General features: G+C 33.6%; 2 protein-coding genes across 6 annotated transcripts; both read right to left on the bottom strand.

Moving 5' to 3' along the window:
- Positions 1 to 718: 718 nt before the first annotated feature.
- Positions 719 to 10,035, bottom strand: LOC25479678 (putative pentatricopeptide repeat-containing protein At1g12700, mitochondrial). Of its 5 annotated transcripts, none has more exons than XR_005642230.1 (4): positions 8,286 to 10,035; positions 5,936 to 6,005; positions 4,398 to 5,548; positions 1,492 to 2,338 (listed from the first exon to the last, which is right to left on the bottom strand). XR_005642230.1 is itself a non-coding variant. In XM_013587908.3 (2 exons), the coding sequence occupies exon 1, from the start codon at positions 9,948 to 9,950 to the stop codon at positions 8,286 to 8,288; it is 1,665 nt and encodes a 554-aa protein (XP_013443362.2). In that variant the 5' UTR covers positions 9,951 to 10,035; the 3' UTR covers positions 1,492 to 2,338. The 5 variants fall into 5 exon arrangements, 1 of the variants encoding a protein (XP_013443362.2); XR_005642229.1 differs by having other exon boundaries at positions 5,936 to 6,008; XR_003008634.2 differs by lacking the exons at positions 4,398 to 5,548; positions 5,936 to 6,005 and adding an exon at positions 719 to 1,139 and having other exon boundaries at positions 2,267 to 2,338.
- An 8,537-nt stretch (positions 10,036 to 18,572) lies between these two features.
- On the bottom strand, positions 18,573 to 19,634 carry LOC112418418 (uncharacterized). The gene has a single exon (XM_024774761.1). It carries the CDS (start codon positions 19,632 to 19,634, stop codon positions 18,573 to 18,575), a length of 1,062 nt encoding a protein of 353 aa, XP_024630529.1.
- Between the last annotated feature and the right edge of the window lie 7,102 nt (positions 19,635 to 26,736).

Consider the following 26,736-nt stretch of genomic DNA (forward strand, 5'->3'; position numbering starts at 1 on the left):
AATATGTTACTTTTGAGCACTTATCAATGTTTCATCAACAAGCTTCCAAACACAAGAGATTCTTCTTGATCAACAAAAATCAAGATATACTATCAGACTTTCTTATGTGGTAACAGCTACACCCATCACCTGAGAAATACTTGAAGAGGAAATCAGATCATTACAGAAGCCCATTTCAAAAATTTGCCTTCAAATAGAACTAGGTATGTCTACTTGAGGGAAAGAAGTATCTGGAAACATCACAATGTCTTTGAAAATCAGATCATACCCAAATTGAAGTTTGTCAATAAATTTGATTGGTTAGACAATTATTTATCTCCAATTGAATCTTCACTGCTTGAGGAATTCTGTAAATTTTGGTTGTAAGCTATGATGACTTAATAAGAACTTTGTCTAGTAGCAAATGCCATTAACTTTGTTTCCTTAAAACATGTCTACTATTGTTATCTCATTTAATCTTTAGGCTGTTACTTCCTCCGTCCCTAATTATAAGATCCTTTTGAGAATTTTTTTTGTCCCTTTTTATAAGACCCCTTTGTTATTTTCAACTACATTAATTATTTATTTACATACATGCCCCTATTTATTATACATCTTTTTCTTCAATCAGCAATAAGTAGCATATGGAAAACATAAACTAACTCTCTCTCTTAAGGATAAAATTGTAAAAACAATAGTGATTACAAACAACTTTAATACAAATATCCGTTTTCTTAATTCCGTGATTTTAACAAAAGAGTCTTATAATTAGAAATGGAGGGAGTATAAGTTTACCCCATTTCAAGGTAATAATACTTACAGGTGACTTCTTGAATGAATCCATGACACCAATGATATTTTATCATTTCAATTGAACCAATCCATAACATAGAAGATTTCCTCATTCCAAGGTAACAAAAAGTTAGAATTTGTTACTAAAAATGAGTCAATAACAATTGATGGTAACAATTTGCAAAGAGGGGAATCGTTCAGTATAGTAAACATTTAGTGATAGAGCAATGCTTTAATGTAAAAGGAGAAAAGCTTGGAGGAGAGTTCTCAACTGTCACCTACTGTTTAAATAAAACCGTTCCTTCTTTTCAATTGAACTTCTTGGTTCCAAACAACTGGTCCGACCTGCCAGATACTCACGGACCTACCTACGTAAATAGAGGAAGAGTTGAGTTAATATTAATAGATTATTTTGTGGCATTGCTGAAGGGAGACAGTGATCATGCAACCCTGCATTCTTTAAGGAAGAGCCTTATCGAGCTCAAAACGATGGTGAAACAAGCAATGGGGAGGCATGGATTTGGTTGCATCCAAGAAAGGTAGGAGCCACCGAGAGTTATAAATCCTGGATAGCGGCAGACCTTAAAAACATTATAGTGGGATAGCGCACACGAGATGATCGCTATCCCAATTTTTTTATACATATTACATAATTATTATTATATATATAAATACTGAAAAATTAAAATAATACTCAATATTCGTAAATAGTCATAGGTCTTAAGCAAACATAGAATGAACTAAATACCAAAACAAGTCAAGAAAACAACAAGTTTAAGCATCTAAGGCTTAGAAGAACTAAACATTAAATTCAAATTAAAAAAATGGTTAATTAAACACGGTTTTTAGCAGCTGTTGCAGCCACAAACAGCAGTGACTTAGATGCTATAGTGGGCACTCCAGCAAACTGCTCCACTGCCGACTTTCAATAGCAGCCATGCATCCTTCTGCTTTGCTATACCGCTACAGATGTGCTATAGCACGCTATTGACATCCTTTTGGGTACAAAAGAATGTCGAGAGGACAAGACAAAACCATGCATTCGCTGGGTCGTCGTGAGGTGAAAAAGGCGGCGATGATAATTGCTTCGAACAAGTGTTAGTGTCAGAAGCAGAAAAGAATGACTAAGTTTTGGTGCAACTAGCCCATTGGATTGGTGTGCTGGGAAGGAAAGAAACAGAACCAGAATCAGTTTGGCCCATTGAGTCGATGCTGGAAAAACACGAAACAAGATCAATGGTGACTGTGTTTACATGATCAAGCTGAAATCTGAGTCAAGATGGAGCAACAGTGAATGACCCAATCATGGTGAACCATAAGGTAACTTTATAGCCAAATGACGTGGCCTTCAGATTATACCACTAAAGGAACTACGCTGGTAGACGACTCAAACTCACGGAATATGCTGCTCAGTCAGCATCCAAAAGAGTTAAAGTACTCCTCGTTTCGAATTCGGTGAAAAAAGCAACTCTTCTCCATGCAAATTTCTCAATACCTGCTCTGATTGTTGCTTGGTCTGCCCACATTATTTTCCAAAGGCAGATAGTCTGTTCTAAATGTCAACTTCCTACAAATGAAGAGAGTAGTAAAAGGGAAGGTATCAGACATACTTCTCAACTAGTAATAATAAAAATATACATACTCAAATAGGAAAATATCCTAAACTTGTGAACAAATCAATTCATACTACGAAAGCAGAGATTGAAATCATGATAAAAGTATGGTTACTCAAGCATATCGAAACCATAATACAACAACCAATTCCGTTTCAAAATCTGAGGGCAATGTAAAGGTATCATTGGACTTTTTATACTTTTTATCTATTTATTCATCTTCCTAACTATTTTCATGTATATTTTAAAGGACAACATACAATGTTATTGAAGATGAAAGCACCATGGGCACAATACCAATACAATATTACAAGAATGAAAACACACCCACACCCCCTTTGCTTAACTCACCACCAGTAAGATCACCAAACTAATAAAACATGGAAAGTTCCCAACCAAATCAAATCCTAATAAAAAAAAATCAGCAATATTGAAAACAGGAAACATGTCAGTAAGATAACTTTATTCTAAAGAATTTTCACTGCTGCAGGAAAAGGAGAGAAGAAAAAAACTCCCACCTTTTTGATCGACCACCCTCACATTGCAACCTATTTCTTTCTTTTTGTTTTTGGATAAATAGAGGGTCAAATACCGAAAAAGAAGACTACGCGTTAACTAAACGTGGAGTCGTAACTCCTACAAAATCAGCAAAAAATAAAGGTCTGCCATGAGTCCGACACTGCTCAGAGAAAATCTACTCAGAATCTTCTTCACAACCCAAAGAAGCCAAAGCATCCACACATTTGTTGGCTTCACAATAAGAGTGGCACACATTCACTTCATGATCCAATTCTAACCATAAGAGTGGCACACATTGCCACCTAGTTCGCTTACAGCATTTTCTGCATAAAAGATGCTGCTATAAGCAGCCGCACTACCACCACCAGTACATTATTTCTTATGCATGATGCCAGAGTGGAATATTCAAATTTAACGTAGGAAGTTAATGCAAATCACAGTTATAGTGATTACTTATTACAATTGATTGATATATTACATCTATAGAGAGAGAGAAGTTCAATGTATAAATTTTAAAGTTGTCTTTGTTTTTCCTCTTTTAATAAAAGTGATTATCAAATACATATTTATACGCAGACTTGTGAGTAACCCATTTTTCCAATATATATGACTTGCATAGACTTATTACTTCATCTCAACAATCAATAAATCATATATATTATACAACACTGCCATATACAGAAATTTTAACGTTCAAAGCTCCTACTTTCTCAAATTGTTTTGTGATTTGACTCACTAAAATTGGGCAATGAAAAGAAAAAAATTCTTATAAGTAAATAAAGCTGATTGACAATACATTGCAAAGATAAAGGATAACTATGGCAAGAAAAAGGATAACTATATTGAAATTAACATTCTGACTTTTGAGTAGTCCACCTTTAACAAAATAAATAAATAAAGAAATCATAATGATTGCACAATTATCATTGAAATTCAAATAACCTACAATATGATAGTGGTCAATCATATGGTAAATAGACAAACATAACGGTACGAAAAGAGAAAAAAATTAAAAACTATGTCATGAGAGTGGTTAGCCGTTAAACATGTAAATTTATAATGATTGTTATGCTGTAATTTTGAGTTATCATTAAATATTTAATAAGTTATTTATTACCAAGAACTTGTAAGCGTGTTATCATATTCCGTTTTTGAAATATTTATTTATTTTAAGCAAGGGAGGAAGATGCATAGAGCATCAACCCTAATTCATTGAAAGGAAAAAAGGAGTGCAAAGAAGAAAAGGGGACTAGGCCGAATCCTTTTTAAAAGATTTACAAACCTAAACTTAGGTAAACCTATCCTATTCATAGTGTACTCCCCCCTGATTTCCTCAGGGATAGAACTATGCCAAGCCAAAAAATTAAGAGGAAGTGTAGTGCTAGATTAGCCATACCATCATCACATGCATTTCCTTCTCTATACACATGGGAAAAAGTGAAATTAATGGATCTAATATAACTCAAACAATTATGCCACCTATTTCTGACGCACCAGGGAATGGATGAAGAAGATTTTAAAGCCAAATAAACTAGCTGGGAATCCGTTTCTAGCCATAAGTGGTTGAAGTTTCTGCTTTGTGCAATTTCCATAGCAATGATGGCAGCCATTAATTCTCCATGGTAAGCATTTACATTTCCCAGATTTTGAGCAACACAGCCTATACACAAACCTTCCTTGTCTCTGAATATATCACCTGTAGAAGCATTTCTAGGGTTTCTAGTTGCAGCACCATCAGTATTTACCTTGGATGGAAAATAGAACATGAAAATTTATTGGAAACAGGTTGTCAATCTATGATCTTCTTAATTCAGTATAATTTTTTCTTTTTTTAAAAAAAAAAAAAAACCAATCTTGTAAATTGATTGAACTAAATTTGTTTTTTCTCGTTTGATAATTTACATTTAAGAGTATATAAATTAAGATGATTATTAAAGTTAACTGGATTTTGAAATTAAATGTGCTCCTTTTAAGGTGTTAAATTTGATTTTTTCGATGTCAATTTTAGTTGGTTAGTTTGCCTTCTTGAAAATGAAAATCAAAGACATTGATATAAATCAGAAGTGCACAAAATAATAAAAATCAAAATACACCACTAACACTCATAACTTTGTCAGTAATGTTTGTTACTTGAGCAGTTGGTTTGTTATTGCACTGCTTCTCTAGTTTAGTCACTCACCTCCATTCGACACACACATCCTTTAAGTGAGGTGCCATGTCAGCGAAGATTAAGTTAAAAGTGGCCTTGGGAGCCAAAACTGCCAAAGATCCAATACATAGGGGGCTGTTTTGTATTTTAATTAGTTAGGAGGCCAAAATCGCAACTTTTGGAAAGATAGGGGGCCAAAAGTGCAATTAAGCCTTTTGAAAACAGAAAACTGTGTACAATTCAACATCAAATGACCAAACCAGATCCAAGATATCATTGTAATGACCAAACCTCTTCTATTATCCCAAACTTATTTTTACATTCCTGAACTGTATCACACACCAGTCAAAGATCACAAATACTACAAGACAGACTAGACAATATATGAACGAATTATAACATAGCAGTCAGAAACCGTAAGTAGCTTATGTCATACTTTAGCTTCTTCAACTGAATATTTTTTGCTGCCAATTGCATCTAGTTTCTAGAACAATACCTGATAAGAAAATTATAAAGTATGTCAAACCTTCCCCCTTTATGTTTGGCAACTAGAGAGTTCAGAATGCTGATAAGAATGAAAAGTGTGCTAGGCATTCATTATGCAAAACTGACCAGAACATAGAGAGGTCTAACTAACATTCAAAGAATAGATTAGTTCCAATTGATACATTGTAAAGACTCCTAAAACTCTCAATCTCAGCCAAATTTCTAACAGACATCATAGGAAAGACACATTGTTGAACTCAATCTCGCTCTCAAAATTCTAAGTCTACCTCATTTAAATTCTCAAATCCTTAATAAACCATTGAGACCATTAAAATATAAAAATGAACATAACAACATGCATAACTGTTTTAATCAATTATTATTCAAAAGAACATACATTTTGCCTTTCAGAGTAATAAATCACGAAGCAATTGATGCGCTTAACAGGGAACAGTTGACGTGCAAACCTACTTTTAACAACCAAAAATTGCATTAGAATTTGAATATGATGAATTAAAATCAACAAAAAGTGTGCTAGGCATTCATTATGCAAAACTGATGAGCAAGTTCATTTCTAGTTCTCACTTTTGTATATAATCTCAGCAAATTTCTAAGATACATCATAGGATAACCACATTGTTGAACTCAATCTCACTCACACAATTCTAGCTCTACCTCAATTCAAAACTCTCAAAACCTTAATAAACCATTGGTATCATAAAAATATGAAAATGAACATTACAACACATGAAGTTTAATTAAAACTAAAGTGACAATGAATACATTGTGTAGTTCAGCATCCTTTGTAAATGCAAATACAAGTGAATAAACAAATTAAGTAAAAAGACTAGACATTGTCGTTCAAATTCAAAAGTAACAATTAATCATCTAAACTAGTACTTTCGTTATAGTAGACCTCTAGCAATCATTTCATGTAGAAGTTTCTCTGCTTTTCGTTCTCATCATTTTTAAAAAGAGCGTGGATAATTGTTTCTTAAGTTACTACATTAGGAATGCAACCATTGTCTTCCATTTTTGACAACAGAGTCAGAGCTTCATAATAGTAAATGCAAATATAACAAAGTAGGCTATTGTTATTTGTTTTCATCATGTCTTAGTTTTGCCTCAAAAAGTAAATGCAAATAATATGTATGCAGACGTGTAGATAACCAATTTTGCCAATATACAGAACTTGTATAGACTTATTGCTTCGGTCAAATACCACTTTTGGTCCTTTTAGTTTGACAAAATTCCCAAGTTAGTCCTTTAAGTTTCAAAAGTTTCAAACAGGTGCTTTTAGTTTGACAGAATTCCCAATTTAGTCTTTAAGTTTCAAAAGTTTCAAACTAAAATGACCTATTTGAAATTTTTGAAACGGTGATGGTGAAATAGTTTATCAACTAAAAGGACCAACTTGGGAATTCTGTCAAACTAAAAAGACCTAATTGAAACTTTCGAAACTTAAAGGACTAACTTGGAAATTCTGTCAAACTAAAAGGACCTAATTGAAACTTTCGAAACTTAAAGGACTAACTTGGGAATTATATCAAACAAAAAGGACCAAAAGTGGTATTTGGCCTATTGCTTCATTTCAACACTCAATAAATCATATAAAAAAAAAACCATATACAAGAACAATATCAACTTTCAAAGCTCCTACCTTCTCAGATTGGTTTTTTATTTGACTCACTAAAAGTGATCGACACTACATTGCAAAGATAATGGACAACTACGTGAAGAAATTCAAACTACCAATATGTGCATTGAAACTCCAACCTCTTATTCTGTTAAAAATATATTTGCAAACTACTTTTTAAGCACAGAAATTTGGTATTAAATGTGATAAATAATCAATCTACTAATAACTAAAACTTATTCATCATGACTATGAAAAAATCACTCACTAACAATCAATGTCCATTATGATATTCTTCCAGCCAGCCTATTTTTTTTTTTTGCAAAATCAACCACTCCTTGGTTCTGCTTCACTGAATATACTACATCAAACTCTTCATTTAGAAATGAAGCTTGTAGCATACGACAAAACTTAATCCTCATGTGAAAATATTCACCTCTACTGAAAATGCAGGCTAGAGACATACACATGAAAACAAGGTTTACAAATTGTGACCAATGTTTCCATAAGTAGAAATAACAACCTTCTAAAAACAAGATTACAAAGTAAAAAAGAAAATGATAATATACCGAAACTGCGATCTTTAAACATCAATTTCACGTAAACAATCATAGATATATTAAATCAACCCATTGTACTTCATGGCACATTTGGATCTCTAGCCAACACAGTAGTAGGCACTGTGAATTTCAAGTGCATAAAAATAAGTCAAATGGTAGTTAAATCGCAAGCAATATGCGGAGCAAATTACATAGTCAGTAAATTATTGAGAAGGAGAAAGCATTTCCCAAATTGACTTCAATGAAATAAATATTTTTTATTTCTAAAAGTAAACAATTACAGCTATCATAACAGTGGTGGAGTATTACAAGAGACAAAAACAGCCAAAAGATATCATAGTAACGGATAAGCACGTGAAAAAGGAGCGTAGAGCTACCTAATATTTCAAGTGTATGAGAGAATTATTAGATAAATTACAACATTGCAATGGTCTCTTATCATTTAAACTTGATAACACCAAATAAAAAAGCTCCTAAAATATATAAAAATTAAAATTGGATAGCTGTCGTCAAAATTCAAAAACCAAATGTATATAGAGAAATCATCTTACCTAGTGTTTCCATTTAAGTAGACCTCTAGCAATCATTTCACGAAGAAGTTTCTCCGCCTTTTCATTCTCATCTTTATGAAAGAAAGCCCGGATGATAGTTTCATAAGTTACAGCATCAGGAATTATGCCATTGTCTTCCATTTTTGACAGCAAGACCTCCGCTTCATCAAATAAACCCACTTTACAAAGTCCATTGATCATAATATTATACGTTTGAACATCTAGACTATAACCCTTGATCAAAAGATCTTGAAAAACATCTCGTGCATTATGAAGTCGTCCTCCTTTGCATAGTCCATCAATAAGTATATTGTATGTGCACATATCTGGTTGAATGCCTTGATCTTTGATTTTCTTAACTAATGCAATAGCCTTGTCAATCTGATGGTTTTTGCATAAAGCATCTATTAAGGAATTGTAAGTGAATATATTGGGTGGATGGCCATGATCATGCATCTCATCAACAAGGTCCCAAGCATAAGAGTATCTCCCAGATTTGCACAAACCATCAATGAGCGAACTGTAAGTTACCGTATTAGGAGCAATTCCTCTGCAACGCATTTCATAAAAGAGACTCAAGGCTTCGTCGACCATTTTAACCTTACATAATCCATTAATCATGATACTATAGCTATGAGCATCAGGAGCCACTCTTATTTTAGAAATAATGATTAGCACATGTTTGGCCTTATTGACTTCATTAACTAGGCAATATCCATCCATTAATGAATTGTAGGTAACAACATCGGGCATCACACATTCTTTCATCATCACAGCTATCACACTTTTAGCTTCTTTCATCTTTCCTTCCTTACATAGAGCATCAACCATTATATTAAAAGTATAAACATCTGGGTTGATGTTTTTCAATACTATTTCATGGAACAAACGAAACGCATCTTTGAATTGACCAACAATACAAAATCCATAAATTAGAGAATTGAAAGTGACAACATTGGGAGAAATTCTCTTTGTAATCATTTCAGAATATAACTCATAGGCATCGTTTACAAGTTTATCTTTACACAAACTATCGATTATTGTGCTGTACATTACCACATTGGTGTTGACCAATTTCCCTTCAATCTTTCTCAACATTTGCAAGGCTGCTCTTGTTTCCCCTATTTTACACAAGCCATTGATCAAGGTCCCATAGCTAACTTGGTCCAAGTGGAATCCAAGTGAAAGCACATGATCGTGAAAGTGCAGAGCCTCCTTGACCTTACCATTAACACACAAACCTTTGATAAGAGTATTAAAGGTAATGGTATCCGGCTGATAACCCATTTTAAGAATCTTGGCCAACATAGAAAAGGAAAAATCCATTTCCCGAAGATGGCAGTAACAATTAATGAGAATATTGAAAGTAACAATATCAGGAATAATTCCGTTGAATTCTAATTGGTGAAAAAGAGAAATAGCAGTAGGGTAGTGTTTGTTGTTAGACTTAACAAGGGAACCTAAAATCTTGTTAAATTGAATGATGGATGGAGAAGGATTCATACGAAACATGTGATTGAATGAAGAAACAGCATTATCAACATCATCAAAATTATTGGGAATGAATGTAGAGTGAGAATATGGTCTTCTTGTTAAGAAGGGAAAAATAAAAGAAGAAGAAGAAAAAGAAGAACGAAACCTGGATGACAATAACAACCAAGACATTTGAGCGTCAGCAACTGGCACTTCGTGGGTGATTGTGAGGGTTTTAAGACACAAACAAAACAAAGCTTCGACGGAAATTAGTGATTTTCCCCAATTCAATTTTCTTTGAGAATTGCCGTTCACACCTTTGATTTGACCGAGAAACACGAGTAAATTACTCAAATATCCATCGGTAGTTAACTGCCGAAATTTTAAAGAATCGGTTGTAGTTAACTGCAGAGGAAAACTTCGGCAGTTAACTGCCGAGTAATTTCCAAAATGAAATTAAATAAGGAAATGAACATAATTTTTCCTTAATAAATATTAATTCCTTAATCCATTAAACATAATTATTTTTATGATTTCATTCATATGATTTTGTTGCCATAAATGAAAAAATATGAGAGATGAATAATATCTGCAATCGGTAGTTAATGGACCTAAAATGATGATTCAATAAAAAAAATGCAACAACAAAAATGTTACAAATGATAGAATAATTATATTTGTAATTATTATTAATTAATTTCATTGATGTCTGTCATTATTCATAGGTTTGACTGACCAATTATTACTTTATACTAATATTTCGATATTATTACTTTAATTAACATGAAAAACGCAACAACAAAAAATAAAAATGTTTGTCATCGATAATTAATGGACCTAAAATGCTGATTCAATAAAAAAAATGCAACAACAAAAAACATTATAAATGATAGAATAATTATATTTGTAATTAATTTCATTGATGTCTTTCATTATTAATAGGTTTGACTAACCTATTATTACTTTATAATATTTTAGATATTATTCATCTCTCTTTCAAATAATTATATTTGTAATTATTCTATTAATAAAACCTCTTTTTTTTTTTTTTTATAGAAATAAAACCTCTTTTCTATTACTAGTAAGAAACGTGATCGAATACTGTAATTGTTTGAAACGTACAAAATAATGATTGAAACATTCAAAATCAATAAATATTAGGCTTAATTACATTTTTGATCCTCGTGTTTTGGCCTACTCACGAAACTGGTCCTGCCCTTTTAAAACAGAACAAAACGGTCCTTCAATTATCATTTTTGTTGCATTTTTCGTCCTACCTCCTATTTTCAAACTCCAGAAACGCAGAGAAATGACAGTTTATGCGGTTTTAGACCTACCCCTATGCTCAACCATGAAATCAACAAGGAATAAAACATGTGGGCACAAGGAATCTATTCTTTTCAGCACACTAACATACAAAACCCTAATTTGAAACATATCTTAGAAATTAGGGTTTTCTTGGTTAGTGTGTTGAATAAAGTGGATTCTTTGTACCCACATGCTTTATTCCTTATTTATTTCATGGTTGAGCATAGGGGGTAGGTCTAAAACTGTCATTTCTCTGCGTTTTTGGAGAATAAAATGGGGGGTAGGACGAAAAATGCAACAAAAATGTTAATTGAAGGATCGTTTTGTTCTGTATTAAAAGGGCATGACTAGTTTCGTGAGTAGGCCAAAACACGAGGACCAAAAGTGTAATTAAGCCTAAATATTATTAATGACAATTTATGGTTTTTGTCAAAAAAAAAAAACAGGTTTGAGGTTTCCTCGGCAGTTAACTGCCGAAGTTTTCAGTTTTCTTCGGAAGTTTACTGCCGAAGTTTTCCTCGGTAGTTAACTGCAGCCGGTTCTATAATTCGGCAGTTAACTGCCGAGGAGCATTTCGGTAAATTACTAGTGTGACACAGCCAATGCATATGTGTCAACATCAATTCTCATTTTGTTTTGTTACTTTCCATATCGTATTAGAAGAGGAAGGTAAAAAACAAAAGACTTGTGTTTAGTCATTTACTTTCATTTCAGTTGTATTTACTTTTATTTTTTCAAAGTTAATTATTTTAAAAAAAAATTGCTTTAATTATTTATACTTTTATTTTTTTTAACCAAATGGGTGCTGGGCCGTATATATATATATTAGTCAGAGTTCGAACCCCGAACCTTGCATATATTATACATTGTTCTTAGCAATTGAGTTAAACCAGTGGCGGAGCCAGAAAATTTACAGAGTCTGGCGAAAAATTTATCGCAAATTCACATGTGACATAATATATATAAATAGTCATATATCAAAATAAAAGAGGATCGTCATTTTTTCTACAAAAGTACAGTTTGAAATAAGAGAGATGAAATATAACCTATCAATAGCGTGCTAAATAAAATTAGGAGGTAAATGCCCTTTCCGAGACCTCTTTCCGGTGAATGTTCGAATAATATCAACATCATCAAGTGACTTGAATATCTCCCGCTCGGTGTAACATATCATCAAGTCATTTAACCACACATTGTTCATCTTGTTGCACAATTTAGTCTTGATAATCTTCATTGCTGAAAAAGCTCTTTCAACGGATGCTGTTGACACCGGCAATATCAAAGCCAACTCAATGAGTTTGTAGACCAATGGAAATACCAAATGTTTCTCAGTTTGAACCATCTTCATAGCCAAACTTTGAACATCTTCACAAGAAGAAAAGGAAGCATGCCTTTTCACTTGAAGAAAGGAACACAAAACAGGCATCAACAACAACAATTCAGATCATTCCAGCAATCATACAAAACTTCTCCAATTTTTCCAACCGATTCTAATTTCATTCAAATTCTGATCACAACAACATTATAGATTAAGAAATCATTCTGAACATCAAATTACAACACATTAAACATGATCCTTACACCATTCCTTTCAAAATCAGCATCAACCCTAATTTCCCAATTTTTATCTCAAGAACAATTCATGTTAAAACAATTTTCAGAAATTATATACTATGATTATTGAGAGATAGTCTCACCCTTACCTTAGATTTTCAGAAAGATTGCACAGCAAAATCGGTTCTTAGGCTCTTCTCTCTTGTTCTTGCTTTTCCTCTCCAAAACTTGTTTCACGTAAAACGTTTTTCTGACTTCTCTTTTTCTTAACTCCCAAAACTTAACTCCCCTTAATTCTATTAATTCTTAATTAACTCCCCACACTCCAAAATAACTCTATTTCTCATATTATTCTAATTATATTAAAATAAATCATATAATAAAATAATACACACCACATAAATCACAAATATTATTTAAAATCACATAAAAGACTCTAAATAATTTCAAAATAAATAAAATAATGACTAGGGCGTTACAACTCTCCCCAACTTAGAGAATTTCGTCCTCGAAATCTTACCTCAAGCAAACAACTCCGGATACGACTGCCGCATCTTGCTCTCCAGCTCCCAAGTCAAACTTTCACCAGTTACTCCACCCCAAACAACCTTCACTAGAGGTATATCCTTGCCTCTCAACTTCTTCAGCTCACGGTCTTCAATCCTCAACGGTAAGGTCTCAACTGTAAGGTTGTCTCTAACCTGCACATCATCTCTCGGGATAACATCCGAAGGATCCGCTACATACTTCCGAAGTTGCGACACGTGAAACACATCATGCAAGTTCGAAAGATGTGGTGGAAAACCAACTCTATATGCCACAGTTCCAACTCTCTCTGAAATCTGATACGGACCAATGAACTTTGGAGTCAACTTCCTCGACTTCAATGCACGTCCTACACCTCCGACCATACAAAGCTTCGAACGGTGCCATACCAATACTCGAATTGTAACTGTTGTTGTATGTGAACTCTATCAACGGTAGGTGACTATCCCAAGCTCCACCTTGCTCAAGTATGTAACACCCCGTTTTCCCAACATAAATATTTCATAAATTAATCAGAGTAAAACACCTTAAACGGAATGTTACACTTCTTTTCTTAAAAATCACAAATGGAATAATTAAATAATTATCCTTCAAATTTCAACTACGTAATAATTAAAACTTTGCAGCGGAATTAATTCAACGACAATAAAAGCTTCAACAACATGTTCCAAAATTGACACAAAGGAATGATAAACATAGCAACAATTTCCCATCCCGTTACGTATCAGAACCCTAAGACACTTGAGCCACCACTCCTACTAATCTTTATTACCTGCAAGTTACCCATACGAAGGGCAACATTTTCAAGCAGAAGGGGTGAGATTCACAATCAATAATAATAATATATAATTCATCAAATGCATCTAACAACTTAAACTCCATCAATTAGTAATAATAATTCTTTTAACGACTCCTAAACCATATCATGTACTCATCATATCAACAGTCATAACTCGATATCATAAACAACATCTTAACAACATCATTTAACTTCATAATCAACATCTTAATCATAATCATATAACATCATACTCATAATTCGTATACAACATGACAACTTCATAATCAATGACATAAACAACGTAACAACATCATATTCATAGTTCATATAACGTCATACTCATAATTCGTAAACAACATGACAACTTCATTAATTCGTATTAACATTCTCCACCAAGCACGTCATTAACAACTCATGAATAGAGGACAACTTAGCAACTATACGTAACATCATCATTTCATAATAATAATGATTCATCAAACATTCCATTAGCAATTCATGAATAAAAGACAACTTATCAACTTAACATAACCATCATCAAGTACATTTAACAACTCATAGGTAACATCACACAATCATCATCACAACATTCATAATCATCATCATGTAACATCATAACAACCTCATATTCAACACCATAAACAGTCATCATAACATCGTAATCAATATCATAAACATCTTCTCATAATAATATAAACGACACAACATAATCATCACATCATAATAATATAAACAACTACATATATTCAACAATAATGTTCTTACTTCTTTAACTTTAGTACACTTACTAATTCAACCAACAACGACGACAACAACAAGATTCAACAACAACGACAACAACTCACTCAACAACGAAAACCACAACTTAATCAACAACAACAACAATTATCCAATATATGTATATATTTCATAATCAACAACATCATCAATAACATGGCAATTCAAACCAACGACAACGACTCATGCAATGACATGACGACACATCTAAGACTCCTCACAAATGCAACTATGCATGTGGTACCATATTCAGGGCCGTGACCCACACCGTTGTCGAATGGTTAAAGCATTCTCATCAGGACATAAGTCCTCACCGCTCAACACCGCTTTGAACAACTAATGTTCCACCGCTTTGAACGACAAGGCGTTCCAGAGCCGAAGCTCTCCCACTTTTATGCTTATGCAACTGACCCACTTGTGTATATCTACATACAACTCAACAACATCAACGACAACCACTACTCATCAATGCATATATGTAAATATGACTTCACCTCGACAATCCAATTAATAATACTTCAACCTTTGAAAAGAATTCAGCAACATGTATAATTTATTTAAATATAAATATACATCACAGTCAACAATAATCCATCATAATTGATCCAATGATTCCAGAAAATACACAATTAATCATAATCAAACTAATGCATCAAGTTCATTCAACATAGTATATGTTCACTTGGTTTCATACTCAATCATCTCCAAATTCACTAAACTCAACAACAGCAACATCAACGACAACGTAGACAACGACAACTGCGCATAAATAATTATGACTTACTCCACAACTTGGTCAACATCAACAACTTAAGACTCCAATACTTTGGACGACATCTTACATCTTAGACCGACACATGCAGCTTAATCAATTTACAACAACAACATAGGCAGCACATAAACATCTCAAGATATAACAATATCAAATGATAATCAACATCAACTTAAACATCTTATATAATCCACATAATGCATATACAAATATATCTTATTACTAACAACATCAAATCATATTATATCTGACTCACTCAACATCAACAGTACTATAATCAACCTCCATTCCTACCCCAAGGGTCAACTCACAACATGAGTTAAATACACTTAAACCTCTTAATTGAACTCATATTACTTCTAGTTTTGAGCCTTGGAATTATCCCATAAGTTTTGGATTAACTTGAAAATGGTTGTGCTGAATTTTCATAAGATTTCCCTAAGACCTACTTTGAGTATTTTCATCATAACTCCTAAACCAAAAATCATTTAAAAGTCAAACCAAAGCCATTGAAAAGCTAACAAAATTATCTAAAACTTTCATGTTTACACCAAAGTCCAATTCAAAACAGAACGCGAAATAACAAAATTTTCGAAGACTCGTTCGCTTAAGCGAAGTGCCTTTTGACAGCATTTCTTATTTCGCGTTCTTGTGTCTTTTTCACACGTTTATGTTTTGAATTGGACTTTGGTGTAAGCATGGAAATTTTAGATAATTTTGTTAGCTTTCCAATGGCTTTAGTTTGACTTTAAAATGATTTTTTGTTTAGGAGTTATGTTGAAAATACTCCAAGTAGGTCTTAGGGAAATCTTATGAAAATTCAGCACAACCATTTCCAAGTTAATCCAAAACTTATGGGATAATTCCAAGGCTCAAAACTAGAAGTAATATGAGTGCAATTAAGGTGTTTAAGAGTATTTAACCCATGTTGTAAGTTGACCCTTGGGGTAGGAATGGAGGTTGATTATAGTACTGTTGATGTTGAGTGAGTCAGATATAATATGATTTGATGTTGTTAGTAATGAGATATATTTGTATATGCATTATGTGGATTTTATAAGATGTTTAAGTTGATGTTGATTATCATTTGATATTGTTATATCTTGAGATGTTTATGTGCTGCCTATGTTGCTGTTGTAAATTGATTAGGCTGCATGTGACGGTCTAAGATGTAAGATGTCGTCCAAAGTATTGGAGTCTTAAGTTGTTGATGTTGACCAAGTTGTGGAGTAACTTATAATTATTTATGCGCAGTTGTCGTTGTCTATGTTGTCGTTGATGTTGCCGTTGTTGAGTTTAGTGACTTTGGAGATGATTGAGTATGAAACCAAGTGAACATATACTATGTTGAATGAACTTGATGCATTAGTTTGATTATGATTAATTGTGTATTTTCTGGAATCATTGGATCAATTATGATGGATTATTGTTGACTGTGATGTATATTTATATTTAAATAAATTATACATGTTGCTGAATTCTTTTCAAAGGTTGAAGTATTATTAATTGGATTGTCGAGGTGAAGTCATATTTACATATATGCATTGATGAGTAGTGGTCGTCGTTGATGTTGTTGAGTTGTATGTAGATATACACAAGTGGGTCAGTTGCATAAGCATAAAAGTGGGAGAGCTTCGGCTCTGGAACGCCTTGTCGTTCAAAGCGGTGGAACACTAGTTGTTCAAAGCGGTGTTGAGCGGTGAGGACTTATGTCCTGATGAGAATGCTTTAACCATTCGACAGCGGTGTGGGTCACGGCCCTGAATATGGTACCACATGCATAGTTGCATTTGTGAGGAGTCTTAGATGTGTCGTCATGTCATTGCATGAGTCGTTGTCTTGGTTTGAATTGCCATGTTATCGATGATGTTGTCGATTATGAAATATATACATATATTGGATAATTGTTGCTGTTGTTGATTAAGTTGTGGTTTTCGTTGTTGTTGTTGTTGATTAAGTTGTTGTCGTCGTTGTTGAGTGAGTTGTTGTTGTTGTTGAATCTTGTTGTTGTCGTCGTTGTTGGTTGAATTAGTAAGTGTTACTAAAGTTAAAGAAGTAAGAACATTATTGTTGAATATATGTAGTTGTTTATATTATTATGATGTGATGATTATGTTGTGTCGTTTATATTATTATGATATGATGAATTATGTTGTTATACAATGAGGTTTATCATATGATGAATTATGTTGTTATGATGTTGTTGATGATATTGATTATAATGTTATGATGACTGTTTATGGTGTTGAATATGAGGTTGTTATGATGTTACATGATAACGATTATGAATGTTGTGATGATAACTACATGATGTTAAGCTATGAGTTGTTAAATGTACTTGATGATGGTTATGTTAAGTTGATAAGTTGTCTTTTATTCATGAATTGCTAATGAAATGTTTGATGAATAATTATTATTATGAATTGATGATGTTACATATAGTTGTTAAGTTGTCTTTTATTCATGAGTTGTTAATGAGATGCTTGGTGGAGAATGTTAATACGAATTAATGATGTTGTTATGTTGTATATGATTATGATTAAGATGTTGATTATGATGCTAAATGATGCTGTTATGATGTTGTTTATGATATCGAGTAATGACTGTTGATATGATGAGTACATGATATGGTTTAGGAGTTGTTAAAAGAATTATTATTACTAATTGATGGAGTTTAAGTTGTTAGATGCATTTGATGAATTATATATTATTATTATTGATTGTGAATCTCACTCCTTCTGCTTGAAAATGTTGCCCTTCGTATGGGTAACTTGCAGGTAATAAAGGTTAGTAGGAGTGGTGGCTCAAGTGTCTTAGGGCTCTGATACGTAACGGGATGGGAAATTGTTGCTATGTTTATCATTCCTTTATGTGTCAATTTTGGAACATGTTGTTGAAGCTTTTATTGTCGTTGAATTAATTCCGCTGCAAAGTTTTAATTATTACGTTGTTGATATTTGAAGGATAATTATTTAATTATTCCATTTGTGATTTTTAAGAAAAGAAGTGTAACATTCCGTTTAAGGTGTTTTACTCTGATTAATTTATGAAATTTTTATGTTGGGAAAACGGGGTGTTACACTTTCAACAGAAAATTCCAATCTAAAGTATCAAAGGCTTTGGTAATATCAATTTTCAAAGCAATGTTCCCTGCATATGACTTCTTATGGAGAAGATTAATAGCTTCTGAGGCTAAACAAAGACAATCTTTTATATTCCTTCCCTGAATAAAGCCTTTTTGGTTCTTTGAGATAATTGTAGGAAGAATTTGTGCTAACCTGTCAGCAATGATCTTTGAAATGACTTTGAATTTGAATTTGGCCATTGCAATTGGTCTAAATTGCTCTATTGTGTCAGCATTATTGGATTTTGGAATGAGAATCAAGATGTTTGCATTGTAGTTTGGAAGTAACCATCCAGATGTAAAAAATTGTAACACAGCATCAATCACTTCTCTTTGAACTATATCCCAATATGTTTGGAAGAAAAAGGCCCTGAAACCATCTGGCCTTGGAGCACTTTCTTTGTTCAAGCTAAACACTGCATTTCTGATTTCTTCATGGCTTGGTAACATAGTTAGCATAGCATTGATGTTTCCCCCAACAAGTTGAGGAATGACCTCCTCCACTAGCATTTGATCCTGCAAAAAAGGGTTAGTACCAAATAAATTCATAAAATAGTTCACAACATGATTGGAAATCTCTTGTGGATCACTAATAATATTCTCTTCAACTCTCAGTGTATTTATGAGTTTAGTTTTACACTTAATTTTTGAAATTCTATGAAAAAAAGAAGTATTCCTATCACCCTCTAAGTGCCAAGATAATCTAGCTTTTTCCAGCCAAAAACACTCTTGCCTCGCTAAAGCTGTGTTTAATTCACACCGAGCCATCTTCTCTTGGTTTAAAAGGTTGTCTGAAGGGTTGGTCAATTGGATTTGGTTTTGGATTGCATGAAGGTTTTGTTCAGCTTGCTTGACATACTGATGAACATTTCCAAACACATTCACATTCCAGCTTTTCAATCTATCTTTCAACAATTTCAGTTTCTTTGTAAGAATATACATTGGACAACCTACTACTCTGGTTTGCCAACTATCTGAAATGAATTCTTTGCAATTCTCATGCATTGACCACATCTTTAAGAACTTAAAGGATGAGGTGAAAAGAACCTCTGTTGTTTTAAATTCCAGAAGAAGGGGATAGTGGTCAGAGGTGAGCCTTATTAAAGTTGAACAAGATGTTGTGCTACATGCATCTAACCAATCTTGATTGCAAATAGACCTGTCCAGTCTCCTTTGAGTGAATCTTCATCCCTATCTTCCATTTTTCCATGTAAAAAGCGCGCCCTTTGTTGGTAAATGTAATAAATCATAAGTATCTGTCCATGCTTGAAAATCTTGCATGGGAGTTCTAGAAGGAGAGCAGCTGCCCTGATGTTCATAAGCTCCCAATATTGTGTTAAAATCACCAATAAAGTTCCAAGGGAGGCTGAACTGACTTAACAAATTACCAAGAGTATTCCACAATTTCCTTCTCTTCAAGTAACAAGTTGATGCATATATTGCTGCCAATGCTAGCTCCTTACCGTTATCAGAGATAGAGAAGGAAACATGTTGATCATCAATTTGGATTATGTTCGGGTTAAGGTGGGTTAGACACAAACACTAGAGGTTAGGTATGTTGTTTTCTCTTACATTCATAGCAAAGGGTTTGTAATTTTGTCTGAGGAACCAATTTTTAGGTAAGTCTTCAAATCTCATCCAAGGCTCTGCAATGAGAATTATATCAGGTTCGTTATTTTGTATTAGGTTTTTGAGTGCCAATCTTGTAGGTTGATTGGCTAAGCCTCTTAGGTTCCAATAAAGGATCTTCATCTAAAAGGTTTGGGGTGTGCAGCCTTTGATCTGGTAGAGTAAAGGTTAGAAGGCGTAGGTTGTGTTTTATGTTGTTTTTGTTTTGGTTTTGGTTTCTGATGTGTTACAATCTTGAAGGGAGGGTTGTCCAAGGTCTGTGCTTGACTATCAACATGTTCCTTCTCTAGATTCTCTAATAAATTGAACTTCAGCCGGCTCATCTTCTGCAATATTTGCCCATGACTGTTTCAAAAATTCTGCATTTTTCTTGACTCTATCTTCTGTAATTTCTTGCTCTTCCTCCTCTTCCTCCTCTGGTAAGTTATTCCCCTCTCCCATTTGTGTTGCATCCACAAATTCAGAGTCTTGTGATGAATTCTCCTCCATTTCATTTTCAATATTCTCCACCAATTGGTCTTCTAAAGCACTAAACCTGTTATTGTTTACAATTGGTTCCACCTCTTGCAAGATGGGAGTTTTGCTTTTACTTTGAGCAGATTTTTCCTGTCTTTCTAATTCTGCATCAATCTCTCTTTGCAGCCTCTCATCTGGCGTTTCAGGTGCATTAGCAACATGTGCGCCTTCAGCTACTTCATTTTGAGCCTTCCCCTGAATACCTCTGCCATCCCTGGTTTGTACATATACTGGTTTAGGATTTTTACCATGTTTCCTCTTATTTTCTGCATCCATCTTCGCAGTTGTCTCTTTCATCGGGACATCAACCTCTTCACAGTTTAGTTTTTTGCAAATCTCCACATAATGTGCTAATGACTTACAATTCGTGCAATAATCAGGTAAATTCTCGTATTCAACATCCACAAAGAATGCATACCCCTTTCTTTCCACAAACAGTTTATACCTTATTGTTTGTGAAACATCCATGTCCACTAAAACCCTAGCATAGTGTCCGAAAGTTCTTTCGATCCTGGGCTTGGCCGTTGTTGAATCAGTACATATAGGAGACCCTAAGCTACCCGCAATCGTAAAAAGAATGTTTTGTACCCAATACTCTTGAGACAAACCATAAAGTCTAACCCAAACTTGAGCATAAGTATTACGCTGATTTTTAGGGCTAAAATCTTTCGACCAAGCGAAAAGTTTAGGAATACCTGGGCTCAGATTCCATGATGCGATCGATCTCACCCTCTTGACATCCTCCAGTGAAGTAAAGATGAATTCATAGTATCCCCTTCCCAGTGATGTGATTCCCCACTGTGACAAATTCTTCCAGTATTGTGAAAGCTTCTTCTTCAAGTCAAAAACTGTCAGTGGTGTTGCGCCTTTGGGCCAGATGATTTTCCCATGGAGATTTAGCTTGCATGCGTCTGTACCAGATTCATATTCATGTTCTGGAATCTCGATTGATCGCATGTCCCCGTTGATTACCGATTGAGGGAGTTGCGAGTTTGGGATGCTACAGACATTCGGAACGACTTGTGCGAAAGTTTTGTTGATTTTTGTTTTGTTGATGGTTGTTTTGATAGGTGTAGGTGAATCATCCAAACATTTCCAAGGTATCTGAAAAGAACCCATGAGAAATGGAGGTTAATTGGCTAAGGCGGTGGTGCAACGGTGTTTTCTTTTAGGTTAAGCAAGAAGATGGTGAAGAGTGTAAATTCTCCACAGCTTCTCTCTCATCTCTCTAAAACCAAGAAAATTGACTCTAGAGGTGTACCACAAGCAGATGTTAAGCTTTTTCTTTTCATAGCCTTTGATGAGCAGCAACATAAAAAAGGGTTAATAATGTTTTTCACCCCTGTAATATATGACATTTTCGGTTTTCGCCCCTATAAAATTTTTGGTTTGATTTGCACCCTCGTAAAATTTTTATTTTCCAGAAAACACCCCCAATAGGCCATTTTCAGAATTTTTTTTTGCAGAAATTTTTCGTTTTTTTATGACCTATTAGGGGGGTGTTCCAAATTTTTTTTATAGGGGGTAAATAAAAATAAAATAAAATTATACGGTGGAAAATTGGAAATGGCCTAATATTACTGGGGGGTAAAGCACCATTAACCCCTTAAAGTATGATTAAAGGAGACCACCAAAGAAAGAGAAGAGAGCCTCTTAACGAGAGAGAACAAGTTTGCATGAGGATGAAAGTCATTCTTATTAGTATCCGCAATAATATCCAAAGCTGTCTGAAAGTAAGATTCTATGATGTGTCACAATCAAATTCTTTTCTAATTACACAAATCTACTCTAAAAAAAGTAAACGCAAATCTGATAGTTTTCAACTGGTCAAATATGCTATTAACCTTTAACAATAAAAAGTATAAAATTGACCCTCAGACCAACCTATTTCACTTTTGTAACAAAAATAGTAGACAAGTTTTTCTTTCAAGAGCAAAAAAAAACTCTAGTCAAAATAAAGTAAAATTAATAGTTGAATAAACAAATTGCTTGTTAAAAAAAATAGTTGAATAAACAAATGGAGATTGCCAAGCATGTTTTTTATTTTTTGAAGAGGATTCTATTCATTTTTGAATTATAACTAATGAAGTTAAATAAAAATCAATGTTATTTTATTTGCTGCTTTTTTTTTTTTTTTAGTATTTCTAACATTTATCACCACATAACTATAAATTATATATTTTTAAAAAAAAAATGCAACTTGTATTTATTTTATAAAGATAGAGTACAACATGTATTTAGGTTACAACACAAAGAGTCTGCAAATACCTGTTTAGGTTACAATTACTATGGACCACCATAACTAAAGTTAAATTTGTTTCAATACCACTGAATTGGTTTTTGTAACACCCCGTTACCCAAAAGTAATATAATAGTAATTAAATACACAACATCAGAGTTCAACCCAACGGGCATGTCACACTACTATTTTCAAAATATCTTAAATAGAATATAAAACTATTTAATTAAACATCTTTCATAAACTTCAATAATTATGCAGCGAAATATTTGCATTAAACAGCAACAACAACGGTTAAATTCTCCATAAAATGATCCTGGCATAGAAGCCTCATCAAAGAAATCTAAACAACCACAGGGCTACATCATCATGTTTCAAAAATTGATACATTGGAAAGAAAAACAATAATAATTCCCATCCCAGGTATCAGAGCCCCAGACACGACACTTGAGCCACCGCCAACTACTCAGGATCACCTGCAAGTTACCCATAGGAAGGGCAACATTTTCAAGCAGAAGGGGTGAGATTCACAACAATAAAATATAGATATTAAAATCATCAATTGAATCTAACACCCTATTAAACATCAATACATTATCTTGTAAATATAAATATATATATTTCACAAAGCAACAACATCATCTTCAAATCAATTCATAATAATATATGTATAAATATATATTCATCAACAACATCATCATCATCATCAATATGGCAATTACAACCAACAACAAAGACTCATGCATGACATGACGACACCACTAAGACCCCTCAATAAATGCAATTATGCATGTGGTACCAAACAGGACCGAAGCCCTCACCGCTTTTGAATGGTTAAAGCATTCATCAGGACCGAAGCCCTCCCCGTTGTGAACAACTAGTGCTCCAGGACATGAGTCCTCCCGCTGTTTATGCATATGCAATGGACCCACTTGTGTATATCTACATACAACTTGACCATGCATACATTCTCATATGACTGCGGAAATAAACGACATGTATGGTTTAGCAAATACAACATACATCACAGTCATTATCAATATCAACAACCAGTGATCCAGCAATCCAGAAAAAAATGCACAATTAAACATAACTATGCTCAAACATCAACATCATTCAACAATATTCAAAACAAAATAAACACCTCAGGTTCTGGGCTACTCGCCTCGCGAGCACATCTGCTCGCTATGGCGAACTCATAAAACGGGTTGCTCTCCATGGCGAGTTCAAGGCGAACTCGAGGCGAGCGAAAATAAGGTGCTCTAGGGAGTTTTGACATTTTTCTCACTCAAACTTCAATTCTAAGCTCCCTATTCATCTTTTTCATCTAAAACTTGCTCCAGTCCTCTTTAAAATCATTTAGGCACATTAAACTATCCCAAAAACATCTTATAACAACAATTTGAAAATCAAGTTTTGATCTGGGTTACTCGCCACAGCTAGTTGGTCTGCTCGTGAGGCGAGCTATGAAGTTGCTCACTCGCGTGGCGAGCACAAGCTACTCGCAAGGCGAGCGATGAACTTATGTACGGGCAAAAAACAAGTTTTTCCCCAAAATCCCATTTTTCTCCAATTCACTCCCCAAATCAGTTTACAGATATGAATTAACTTGCTGTATACACTCAGAACCTATTTCTATCATCAGAACAACAATCTCTACCCCAAAATCATCATTTCATCACAAAACCCAAAATCCCCAATTCTCACCAAAAACTCTGTTAAACTCAAAATCAGAAATTAACATCTACACTACTGAAGCAAACCTCACCCTTACCTTAAAATTGCAGAAGAAATGCACAACAATATGGTTCCTGGACTCTACTTGCTCTTCTCTCCCTTTCTCCCAACTTGACAGTTTCTACGTAAAAACGTTTCTGACTTCTCTTTTCCTAACTTCCCATTACTTAACTCCCCTTTATTTCATTTTACTCCCTCTTAATTCTTATAAATTCTAATTACTCCCCAACCCTCAAAATAATTATTATTTCTCACCTAATTAAATTAATATTAAAACCAACCATATAATAAAATATATCACACCACATAACACCACAAATATTAATTAAAATCACATATAAGACTCTAATTAATTAAAATAAATAAATATATCGACTAGGCGTTACAGTTTTCCATAACACAATATCTAGAAATAATATATTACAAACAAACCAACCATAATTAGCATCAAGAACAACAAAATGCAGCAACCTTGTGATTTCTCAAACTTCATCTTTAGCTATCTTAACTTTTTTGTTCGCAGAATCCTTCTGTTTCACAATAATATCTGGAATGGTGTCTTGCATGACCTTTGGGGATGAAAAATCAAAATCCAAAGCAGATACACATTGGGTTGTGGATGATCTTTAAGATATGCTGCTATCTCATTGTGAGATCTCAGTTGTTTACCTGTAGGTGTTATGTAGTAGGAGTCCAATTTAGAGTAATCATCTCTAAGCACTGAAATTCTCTTGAATTCTTTTGGAGTCTTTGGAATGTTAGGCTTGTATTTGACCCATGTCCGAGAAGAATCATATTTTATATCAGCAGGATCATCACACCTACAATTATCCTTTTTGCTACAATCAAAAGGCTCTTGTTTGATTTTATGAAGGATCTCCTCAAACTCCTCCTGCGTATCAATCTCTCTAAATTTCATGCAAAAAACCCACCAAATATGATATCACAGTCTATCTAATCAGGTCACCCACCAAATTATTCGTGCAAGACTTAAACATGGATAATTTGGACGTGCAAAAATAACCCTTTTTTACTCGTACAATTTTGAAATCCAGACAAATCAACGGGTAGGAAGAGAAAAAATTTCACAACAAATATGAAATTCTCATTCAATTCAACATTGAGTCTATCAGCTTGCATTTTTTCTTCTTGTTATGGAAGACAAATCTATAAGATTTCATTCAATTCAACATTAATTCAACATTGATTATGAAACTAACACATAATTTTTTCTTGATTCTCACAAGATCCAGGTGAAAGATAAATATGCACGCAAAAAAAACTTTTTTTTTCTTACGCCCCTGGGGATTAGAATTAAATTCAAAAGAACCTATAATTAGAGGATCTAAATCCCTCCGATTCAATTAACAAGTAACTATAAACCCTAAAACTAAAAAAGAACATCATCCCAGAAGAGTTAACAAGAATGGATCAAGAAAAAGAGTTGAAAATTAAAGTATGATAAAACCCTAAAAAAAAAAAAAGAGGAATCGAGTGTTGAAAATAATAGTTAGTAATAGTACCTTGCTAGACGAAGTTAGAGTTTTGGAGTTTGCCATTGATTTAGCAAAAAAATATCCGTAATCTCTCACCAACCACCTTTTGTGAAGTTTGTGAAATGAGTGCCCAACCCCAATTTCTTACCAGAGTTATCCATATATAGTCTCACTAAAAGGGCTAGGTTTCCCTCATCTTAATGGGCCTAAGAACTTTCTCATCTCATTAAAATGTTGCTACAAAATTACTTCATTAAAACCCTCAATATTACTCATACACCACTATATTATTAATTATCCCAAGTTAATACCGTTAGTTTTCAATATTTTTAATTTTACACTTTTTTATTCACTATGCTAATATTTACACATCTACCTAGCGGTTTATGTTATTTTCATTGTAACAATCGATTTTTTTTTTCTTTATCAAGGGGAAAATAAAAGAACTAAGCAATCTGTTATCTAAATACCTTAAAATCTATATCCACAAGCAGAGTGA

This window comes from Medicago truncatula, chromosome 6 (genome assembly GCF_003473485.1).
Source record: "Medicago truncatula cultivar Jemalong A17 chromosome 6, MtrunA17r5.0-ANR, whole genome shotgun sequence".
Taxonomy (NCBI): Eukaryota; Viridiplantae; Streptophyta; class Magnoliopsida; order Fabales; family Fabaceae; genus Medicago; species Medicago truncatula.

Excerpts from the sequence above, each read along its gene's own strand:
- LOC112418418 (XM_024774761.1), bottom strand. The coding sequence starts at position 19,634 with ATGTGGTCAATGCATGAGAATTGCAAAGAATTCATTTCAGATAGTTGG.
- LOC25479678 (XM_013587908.3), bottom strand. The coding sequence starts at position 9,950 with ATGTCTTGGTTGTTATTGTCATCCAGGTTTCGTTCTTCTTTTTCTTCT.